The sequence below is a fragment of the Suricata suricatta genome, chromosome 9 (assembly GCF_006229205.1).
Source record: "Suricata suricatta isolate VVHF042 chromosome 9, meerkat_22Aug2017_6uvM2_HiC, whole genome shotgun sequence".
In the NCBI taxonomy this organism is placed as follows: Eukaryota; Metazoa; Chordata; class Mammalia; order Carnivora; family Herpestidae; genus Suricata; species Suricata suricatta.
In genome coordinates, this window is record NC_043708.1 from 139,094,098 (window position 1) to 139,104,791 (window position 10,694).

At 60.5% G+C, this 10,694-nt stretch overlaps 1 protein-coding gene and 1 long non-coding RNA gene across 2 annotated transcripts in view; one reads left to right on the plus strand and one right to left on the minus strand.

Moving 5' to 3' along the window:
• Positions 1 to 6,185, plus strand: part of LOC115300837 — a 105,396-nt gene extending 99,211 nt beyond the window's left edge. Inside the window, exons 2-4 of the long non-coding RNA XR_003912878.1 lie at positions 3,904 to 4,074; positions 5,044 to 5,148; positions 5,549 to 6,185. This is a non-coding gene — a long non-coding RNA (uncharacterized LOC115300837). The remainder of the gene's footprint in view (positions 1 to 3,903; positions 4,075 to 5,043; positions 5,149 to 5,548) is intronic.
• LOC115300834 (basic proline-rich protein-like) overlaps positions 5,381 to 10,694 on the minus strand; it is a 9,070-nt gene continuing 3,756 nt past the window's right edge. Inside the window, exon 3 of the mRNA XM_029950391.1 lies at positions 5,381 to 5,935. Within this exon, the coding sequence (XP_029806251.1) occupies positions 5,572 to 5,935 (364 nt within the window). The 3' untranslated portion in view covers positions 5,381 to 5,571. The remainder of the gene's footprint in view (positions 5,936 to 10,694) is intronic.

The following is a 10,694-nucleotide window of genomic DNA, read 5'->3' on the forward strand; positions in this document are numbered from 1 at the left end:
GCCCCCGGGCAGTGTGGGCCCCTGGTGTCTGGTCTCCAGCACTTCTGTCACGTGACCTTGGCCCGAGAGAGCGAGCGGGGAGCAAAGTGGGGACTGGACGTGCCCGTCTGAAAAGAAGCGCAGGGAGGTGAAGGCTTGACCAGGGAGCCGAAGCATTGGGACAGATGCCACCAACAGCTCACTGGGGACACGGGGACCTCACGGGACCCAGGTTGCTGGTCCTCACTGTGTGTGGTCCCTGCAGGGGGTGGGGATGGCCGTTGTGCGGCAGGAGGAAGGAATGAAACGGAGGAGACGGGCGTGGGGGGTCACCACTCCCGTGGCCTGGGGGGAGCTGTCTGGTCAGTGACCACTGGGGGTCCGCCTCCGTGGTCCCTCCCCCTGGGACCCCCAAGTGTTAGCGTGGGGAGAAGGGGTCTGGTTAGCACAGCCTGGCCTCCCTGCCTGCCTGTGGCCGTGGGCAGGGGTGAGGGGATGGGAGATAGCTGGGTGGGTCCTGGGGAGTTGGGCTTGAGACAGGAGTCCCCACCCCAGGGGTCAAGGAAAGCACAGGGACCTGGAGAGGCACCTGGGCAGGCAGGGGTCAGCTGGGGGTGGGCAAGGGAGGCCTCCCAGTTTCCCCAGGGCTGGGGCAGCAGGTGACCCGCAGAAGCCTGTCCCCGAGGGCTGCAGCCCGAGCTGCAGCCGCCCCAGCTGGACGCGGAGCCACAGGCCTGTTCGGGGCGTCAGCTGTGCCGCGGACGCTGGCCGTCGTCATCCCCGGAGCTCTGGCATATGGTGGCTTATTACGCATGATGTCCCCACTGCTGTGAATTCTCTCCTTTCCATCTTTTTTATGAGTATTTTAATGGGAAGGTAGGGGAGGCTGCACCGGGCTGAATCTGCAGATGGTAATTTGGAGGCGTGGTCCCAGCTGCGGGGGCCGTGGAAGGGGCCGGGGGGGCCCGAGGTGCTGCTCCCGGCTTGGGGAGCTGACTGGGTGGGGGCCGTGGAAGGGGCCGCGGAGGCCCAAGGTGCTGCTCCCGGCTTGGGGAGCTGACCCGGGGCGGGTGCTGCCAGGGAGGCCAGAGTGTGACTGGACAGGCCCAGAGAGATGGGGCCAGCGGGGAGGCCTGGACACTAGAACCCACGTGCACAGAGCCAGTCCCAGCCCGCGGGCACAACCAGGGTGCCGCGGGGCGCTAACCTCCACACTGTCAAGAGAGTCACGTTTAAAAGGTCAAAACCCCACGTAACACTCTGCTGCAGCCATCGTGAAGCTCACAGTGATGTTTGTGACAAGGGGCCCACGTCCTGCTCTCTGCCTGGCCTTGCCGCCCACGTGGCCGTTCCTGTAGGACACCTGGAGGACAGGTGCGCGGCCCACCTGCACTCCTCTGGCACAACTCTCACGGAAGCCCCTGGGGACACGCCGCACCCCAGGGGTGCAGAGTCCTCCCCACCCAAGGAAGACTGTGGCACCAGCTGGCAGTCCTGCCGTGTGAGTCACGTGTGACGTCCCCTACCCGGAGGCTGTCCCCACCTCAGACGCCAGTCACAGGCCAGGCCGTCACCCGCTCCAGATGGGGGTCCCACGACCCCCTCTCCAGTTCCCTCACCTGCAGGAGGGGCTCACCCGTCCCTTAGACAAGGACGTGATAGAGGAGGCGGTGAACCCGGATGGGCGGGGCGTGGGCGGAGCTCCCAGCCACCCTGGGGGCGCCCCTCTGCCAGCCCCCCCACCCCGTGTCCGCCCGCCCTCTGCTGTTGGGGCCTTTGTGGAGGCGTCACCGCGTGGACATGATCCGTCACCTGAGGGACCCTCTTCCGGCCCCTCACCCGGGAGACCTGACCGCTCCAGGCTTCTGACCGCGGCTGCGTCTCCCCTGTGTCCCGTCCCCACCCGGGAGCCACCCAGCGTCGCCTCGTTAAAACAGACGATCAGGAGTGCTGTGTGGGGGACCAAGGTGGAGACCAAGTATCAGAACAAGAGATTCTGGTGCTCTGGTCACTTGGGAAACGACATGGATTTAAGAGCCCTGTGCCAGGAAGAGGGATGAAGACCAGATATAAATTTTTTATTGTAAATCACAATATCCTAACAAGAAGATGTCTCTGTTTATGTTGTGTTGAACACACCCGTATACCTGTGTGCCGTGCATCGTGTTCACACGTTCGGTGCCGCTGGCCATCCCGCCATGACAGTACATTTCATAAACGTAGCCATTGTTTTCGAACATGTTAGTGCATACATGGTAAGGGCCTGTCCAGTAGGGAATTCAGCCCCTAGAGAGCAACCAATGATTGCTTGTTTTCTGTTGGCTTTCTGCTCCGCGTCCAGAAACCTAGATAACATTTGCATACTTGTCACCGGAGCACGGAGCAATGTTTGCACCTTCTGTTTCTTGTCTCCCCCCGGACCCGTGAGGGGAGCCGTCTCCCACACGACCGGGTCGTTTCCGGGGTTCTCATTCGGAGCGCGCCGTCCTCTCGCACCGACGTGGTCTTGCACGATTCACGTAGAAATGACCCTCCGGCCGGGAATGCATTTTCATGCGGTATGTTAACGGATTGCGGCCCGAGAGAGACCGTGTTGGAGACACGGTGATAAATAAGACGTGAGCCTGGCCCGGGGAATTCTCGGGTAGGGATTAGAGCTTGGTGACTACCTTCATTTTGCCTTATTTTATTTTGGTTCCTAAGGAGAAATTCCACGAAGAGAGGTCACAGGGTGGGAAAAGCCCGGGGCTTCGGTGGCTGCAAGTGTGTGTTACCAGGCCGCTCTCCAGTCCGTGGTCCCCGGAGCCTCCTGCAAATGTCCCTGCTTCCCTGGAACCCCGCCAAGGTCGGGCACTGTCACAAAACCATCCCCAACTCAAAGGGAGTAAAATGAGAGCTGCTTCAGCCTGCAGATGCTGCTTCTACGGCTCCCAGGAAGCGCTGCTTACTTCAGCCTTGACTCTTCACCCCAACTCCAAGGCAGAGCCCCTCTCTCCGTCCCCTGTGGAGTCGAAGGGTGTGATCCTCACTGTGCCTCTCTCAGAAAATACGGTGTGACCTAGTGAACATTTTACAGCCTATAAAACCATTTTCCTAAGGAGGCATCTTGCTTCCCTAAAAAGTGCATCTCCCCAGAACACTAGCTCCTCCTTCTCCACGGCAGGAAGTGGGCGGGGCCATTCCGAATGGAAGCCGCTTTTGTAAACACCTTCAAGCTTGCCCCACCTTTGAGCAGCCACTCTGCACACCTAGATGGAGGCCATGGGGGACCAACCTGGGCTTCAGTCATTGTTGACGCGCAAGCCCCCCAGCGGCCATGAGGAGTACTGCACCTCCTGCAGTCACAGAGCCCCGCCCACCCCTGCCAAGCTGAGCCAATCACATCCCCGGCTCCTTGAACAGTTGGTCCAATGGGTGGGCAAGCGGCTCAAGGTGGGCCAATCACAGTCCTGCCCTGAGATTTTTCCAATCTGAGCTGGAGAAGAGCAGCTCCTTTTTTCCTCTTAGTGCTTCATCTTTGGAGGTATGAATCTGGACTGCCCGCTGCCAGCTTCCCCCTTTCCCAGCCCCGTCCCACCTGCCAGCAGGAGAGAGAGGCAGGCTGGCGGGTGGGGAGGGTGAGGAGGATGCTCCAGGGGAAACAGCACGGTCACCAATTCCAGTCTTCCCCACGGGCAGCCCCCTCCCACCCGTCTCCACATCCTTCCTACACGTTCACCATATGACTTAAAAAAACAACTCCTGTTTTGTCTTCTTTGCTCACTGATGCTAGTGTGTTTCTCATGCAGGTAAGAGCTGATATATATTCAAAGTCATGTGGAGTTTCCCCCCACATCTTGTGGGGTGGTTGATCTCAGACCGTAATTATAAACATTCCAGTGGAATGTCTGCTGCTCTCTGCTTCATCTGTCCATCATTCCACAGGCAGGATGTGCCTTGCTGTGAGCAGGACAAATTCCAAACGCAACTCCTAGAAATGGAAACGCCATATGCCCGTCCGCGCTGTCAGCCACCCACGTGATTTCTGGGGTTCAGAAAGCGTGAGACTGGAAGTGAGCACTGGACTTCGTCTTACCCCTTGCCCTCAGACTCCAGGTAAGATGGGTGGCAGCACCCGCGGTGGGGGGTGGGGTAGAGCAGCGCGCAGCCGCTGTGATCCTTGCTGCAATCAGCCGCCGAAAATTGAGATGGAACGGAGGTGGTGGACAGGTGGGCCGGCAGCTTTGGCAGAACACAGATGTGAAATAACTTTGTCATCTGTGTCGTCCTCCCATCGGACGCTGGGGGCTATTTTTAGCAGAGGCATCAGGGTTTACAAAGATAGTACACGTCTCTGTCTCTGTCTCAGCCTCATTTCTTTCTTCTCCCGAGTCATCTGGCCTGTTCCGACACCCCTGACCTCGCCCATCACTCAGCGGTGTAAATAACAGCTGGCTGCGGGCCGGCTTCGCTCTGCCTCCGGGCGTGGGGGGAGGGAGTCTGCCGCCCCGAGGGCCCCTTCATGTTCCTCGAGGACCCGCCTCCCTGCGCCCTGCCCTTCACCTGCTCCTGGCCTCCCCGCTGCTGGCGAGGCGGTGAGGGGGCACGGGCAGGGGGGGGGTGAGGCCCCCAGGGAGGAGGCGACAGCGGAAGCCTTGTGCGGGCCCTTCCCTCCTCCGTGCTGCGCGTCAGCGTCCACCCGGGGCCTGGCGCCTGTGGCAGGGGGCGCACGCCCTCCAGGAGGCCCTGGACCCTGGGCGTGTGGGTCACTGCCCCTTGTGCTGGCTTTACCCACATCCAGGCGGGCTGGCTGCAGGAGGGGGTGGCTGAGAACAGGAGTGTGTGAGCCCCCTCCTGGGACCCAGGGAGCCTGGGGGCAAGGACGCTGGGGACTTGGTGCAAAGCCAGGACCTCTGTTCTCCTCACAAGATGCTCCCCGGCCGCCCCCTCACTGCTCCTCAATGAGACGTGTGAGGTGAGGGGTCCGGGGGGACCGGACGCAAGGACGGTGTGGGGACACTGCGTCCTGCGTCCCACAGGAGGGTCCCAGATGGGGATGGGGGAGTGAGAAATGGCATCTCGCAGGGTCCGCCTGGGCAGTGCCGGCAGGTGCTAAGAGAAGTCCAGCCATAATGCGATTGGAGCCAGGAAGGAAGGAAGGGTGATGCATGGTTGTATTTGAGGAGGAACGTAAGTGTTTGCTCGTTTCTGCTTGTTTTAGTCTGTTTTCCAAACGGACCCCTTTCTGTTTGCCGGCCCTGAGGACCGTTCCTCTCACTTCCCAGAATGCCCTTCCCCGTGGGCCGTGTGGCTGGCTCCTCCCACCTCACTTCACAAGGCTTCCCAGGATCCCTGACACCTGTCCCCACACCCCCGCACCCCTGCCTCCACAGAGGCACCTTCAGCTAACACACACGCACACACACGCCCAGAAATTTTGACTCTAATTCATTGTAAAATAAAGACATTTGGGGAATGGAGGGTGGCTTCCCGCTGGTGTTCCCCTTTGGGGTGACTGAAACCAAGTTTTGCGACTCTAGAACTTCCTGTGCTTGTTCCCTATACGATTTCTTAATTCTCATAATTTCAGAAGCTGCCATGGCCTGGACCTCCTCATTGACCCGGGTCGTCGTGTGAGACAGGAAGTGGAGCAGGCTCCCCGAGGCCGGAGCCCCGGCGGACGCCGGACAGAGCGTCACCCGTTCCGGGAGGACCGAGCGTTTCTCCTGGAGGCGGCGGCCGCCCAGCGCGCGATCTGTCGGACTGCAGCCAGCGAGGCCCCAGCGTCATCAGAGACCGCGGCCCCGGGAGACCAGCCGCAGAACTGGGAGCGCCGGTCTCTGGGCCACAGAGCAAGGGCTCAACAGATGTTTGGCCCGGTAGAGGGAAGATTCCGGAAGAGGTGACGTGGGCTGGTGGGAGTCCCAGTTGCCTTGGAAAAGGAGGAAGTGACTTTCCGTGCCCATGAGAAGGATACCTGTGAAGTGAGGAGAGAGTGATGGGCGGGGCGCCAGGTGACCTGTCCAGCTCTGTCAGGGGCCACCCTGGGGCACTGCCGTGTTGCCACCGTCCCCACCGAAGCGAGGCGAGCAGAGGACGGGAGAGCCCCTGCCAGTGGGCAAACTGCGGCCGTGTGGATGGGTCCCTCCCCTTCCGGCTTCCTTCTTCCCCGGGAAAGAGACCGGTAACGTGACGGGAAGCCGGCATCGGTCACGTGCAGGGACTGTGACAGGGACGGGTCTTCCTGGGTGACTCCGGGCCCCGCCTCCGGGCAGCTCCCAGTCCCGTGGGGGACAGTCCACTCCGACTCAGGGCCGCAACTGTGGGGGTGATGGAGGGCCTTGCGGGGGGCCCGCCACGCCTCAGGGGGAGGTCATGTGAATCGAGTTCTCCAGGGCAGGCGTGATCCGGGGGTGCAGGAGCCTGGGGCAGCGTGGGGAAAGGGCGCAGCGCTTGCAGGCCCAGAACCAAGGAAGACGCATGTGCGTGTGGCCTGGATGCGGTCCCCGAGTGGCCAGAGCGGGACGGGGAAGGAGAGAAGGCTGAGGAGAGCCGGGAGACGCGGGCGAGGGCAGCCCGGTGCGTCCGTGTCATGCTGGGAAAGGGCCGGGCTGAGGGGCCGGCTGTAAAAGGCGGCAGCTGTGAGCCTGAGAGCTGGTCCACGGTGGGGGCTGCCGGTGTGCAGAGCCCCCGGGGCTGTAAAAATAAATACATAAATCAAAATAAGAAGACCCGGGTGCAGAGCAGGGCTGCAGGGGTGAGCCTCACAGGGGGTAGAAGAAGGTCTTCACCGTAAGGAGACAGGAGAAGGTGGCGGTGAGCCAGGGGAGGGAGGAGGAGTCTGGGAAGCGAACCGCTTTGGCTGACGGCTCCTTGCTCTGTGAGGCGGAGATTTGAATCACCTAGTGTGTATCAGACACGCTCAAAAATTTTTTAAATTAACGTGGAGCACTGATTTCCAAGTTGACAAGGGATATTGAATCTGAAAGAGCAGCCGCGGTAGTTCTGACAAAGAACAGAGGGAGAAGTAGCCTTCCAGCTTCCCGAACATCTGCGTGCGTCATGGATAAAGGCAGCGTGGTCCCGGCGCTCCGACGGAGAAATGGACACCAGAACACAAGTGGCCTCATGCAGCAACGGGCCTGTGAGCACAAATAAGGCAGCTCGTGACCCGTGCTGTCGGCATTTCTAGGAGAGAGCGGACACCATGAACGTCAGGGGTCCTGGAAGGACAGGGACAAACACGGAGTCACCAGGGTCCCCACGGCCACCCCAGGTCTGAGAGCATGGACGGTGGGAGCAGGGGGACAGGGAGACCGGGACAGGGAGAAGTGAGCAGAGGACGGCACCTCCAGGAAGGAAAGGCTGGCTGTGGACACCAGGCGCGGGACGCGGCTCCGGCGGCAGGCCGAGGCGGCAGCCCGAGTGAGGCTGGGTTTGTGAGCAGGAAGACGGGCAGCGTGGCTGTGCCGACACGCGAGCGTGCGACGTGGGAGATGAACCGTTGCTGGTCTGAGATTTGGGCGTTGCTTGTTAGCGCATCGTGGCCTAAACTGACTGATACAAAGGCTTTCTATAGAAAACGGTCCTGAGCGGAGTCTCGGCGTCCAGGCAGAGAGGTCAGAGGTTTGCGCCCGCACGCTGCAGGGCGCCTCGTGCGGAAGTATTCAGTGCAGGATGTGGTGGGCAAGGTGGGCAGGGCCAAGCCACTGGGCCTGGGCTGGCAAACTTTACCCTCTGGGGACCAGAGGCAGAGGGCCTCAGGGGCAGCGCGTCCACAGCAGAGCCTGAGACCCTGTCCCCACAGCGTTCCTTCCAAACTCTCCTCCAGGAATTGCACGACCACCACTCAGCCTGCGCTTCGAGCCCCGTGTCAGGAAGTCACCCCAGGTGACACGCTGCGGGCTCTGCCCTCACCGCGGCCACAGTCGTCTCCCCTCCGCTGTTTCTGGACCAGCCTCCCGGCTTCCACCCTTCCTTCCCTTCAGCCCAGTCTCCGCGCCGCAGCCAGGGTGATCTGTGAAACATAAATCGGATCGTGGCGAGTCACGTCGTCTCCCGGCGTGCCGCAGTCCACCGGCCTCACGTTATACGGAAGCTAGAACCTGCCCTGCTCACAGCGTCTACGGCCCTAACCCAGCCGGGCCCCCGCCACTCCCCGGATGGCCCTCCTGCTGTGCTCGCTGCACTCCTACCTCAGGACCTTGGCACTGCCAGCTCCTTAGGCCAGGGGCTCTCATCCTGAGCTGTCCCCACACCACGTCCTGCAGGAGGTCTCCCGGCTGTGCTAACTCCGGCAGTGCCTCTGCTCCCCTCTGCCGGGAAAACCTTCCTTCAGGAAACCTCGTGCTGTTTGAAATCATCGTGTTTATTGGCTTCCTTCACTGTTACCTACACACTCATTAGAAGGGTGTTCAGAGTCGTCCCGTCTCAGACTTGGTGCATTCACTTCCTCACTCGTTCACTCCACAAGGATTTATTAAGCATCTGATACGTTCAAGACATTGTTCCTCCCGGGGACAATATTTCAGCCCCGCTCCAGTGCCCTGCGCATTCAGGTCGCTTAACAAATGTCCGTGGAGGAAACGAGTGAGTAGAGCCAAGAGCACATCGCTGGTGGTGGAACCGGGCTTTAATGATAAAGCCGCTTAGGAGTAAAGTGCTAATTCAGGCTGGTGGAGACGCCGCATCAGATGGCACTGGTCCCAGAGAAGACGAGCCGGGGCGTCAGGAATTCTACGAGCACCGTGACGCATGGAGCGGGTCTCTGGGCGCCGGCAGGCACATCCAGGCGTGCCTGTTCTCTCCGCGGGTGGCTTCTGAGTTACTGATTTGGCCTCGTTCGTTGAGCGCTTTCCTTGACAAAGGAAAGGGAACCGTACCTGCGATTAACCGCACGCGCACGGCTGACCTCCAGCAATAACGTTCTGTCCAGGACTTAGTGACTCTTTCAGGAATCGTCAAAACCGCAGAGTTGTCATCTGATCTGAGAAGCGGCGCGCCCGGGGCTGGGATGAGCACCGGGTCCAGCCCTGCTTCCGTCCTCGGCATGGCTTCCGTCGGGGCGTGGGCGTGCCGCCCCCCTCCTCCCGTTCCCATGGTCGTCCAGAGAATCCCCGTCCAGGGGCGGCGGGTGGGAGCACGAGGGGACCGCGTGCCTCGTTTAAAAGTGCATTCGATGGCGTGAAGAGAGTTAACCAAGCACTGACTTTGCTGGCCCTTGGCGGGAGGAGTCAAGCACCGACAGATCACCTCGCCTGGCGGCAGCACATGGACATGGGACACCGCTCCCTCCAAGGTGACCGGCCGGTCTTCTTGACTCCCTTGCTCGGAGCACGCAGGCCAAGTGCAGGCCAGTCGCCTGCAAGCAAACCTTGGGCTTACGTCCGAATGAACATTTACCGTAAAGCTGAGGACATTCTTACGCCCACTGTGGTACCGTCCAGGCTCTCGTCAGGGACTTGCTGGTCAGGTGTCAGAATACTAACCGCCGTCTGCACTGCACTCGGTCGCTGTGTCGTCACTTTTCTTTCATGCCTCATGCAGGGACTCCGTGACGTGTGTGGACGGCAGGATGAAGATTAAAGATTCTCTCTCCCGCGTCCTCCCTGCTGCGGCCTCTGCCCGGGCCGGCTGTGACTCCCTTCGAGGTGGGGCATCTTCGTCTCCCTGGGGTGAAGGAAGCTTGTCGACGTGTCACAGGCAGGGCAGGATGGGGGGTCCAGGACGCCATACAGCCGTTCCACAGGCGTCTGTTAGAGGGGGAGGGATGGTCTGTCTTTCTTTCTATAATGTTTATTTATTTATTTATTTTTTAGAGAGAGAAAGAGAGCAAGCAGGGGAGGGGCAGAGAGAGAGCCTACCGGGGAGGCTCTGTGCTGTCGGCGGGGATTGGTCCCGCAAACCAGGAGGTCATGGCTCTGGCCGAGATCAAGAGTCAGACGCTTGACCGACTGAGCTCCCAGCTGCCACACGGGCGGCGTGCCTAGTACGTGGTGCGGATCAAGGCCCATCCACACAGGAAAGCACGCGTCACAACCCCGCCCACAGCCGGCGTCAGTATTGGTTCCAGAAGACCTCCCGATCCAGCCACGCGGAGTGAAACAAAGACGCTGCAAGAACACAGTGCATGACCTGGAGTCTGTCTTAAAGAGACTCACATTGCCAATCATAATGAAGGAAACAATACATTTCTGTATTAAAATAACCTCTATTCATCAGAAAGATACCATTGAGAGAATAAAACTGAAGCTCGCAGGATGGAAAGAAAATAGGATCTGTAATGTGTATCCGACAAACAACCCATTTTCAGAATGTCCAGAGGATTTCTCCACGTTGCTCAGATAAAGCACCGGCCCAACGGAAAACTGGCAAAGCCACGAGCAGGTGCTTCACAGACTGACACCGAAGCCCGACACACACAAAAGGGTGCGGGTCCCATTCATCATCAGGAAAATACAAGCTGAACGCACCACGAGACGCCAGCACGCGCCCAGCGGGATGGCTGAGGCGGAAGGAGCCTGGGACCGGGGCCCCACGCGCACCGCGGGCGGTCGTGTCAGGCGGCGGGGCCGCGTCACCCAGCACGTGAGCCCGCCTGTGGCCCGGCAGCGTGGCCCCCAGACACGCACGCACACGCCCCGAGGCCACGGACAGGCGCGTTCAGAGCCCGGAGCCCCCCAGACGCCCGCCAGCGGATAAAGAAACGGTGCCACGTCCCCCCCCCCCCCCCCCCC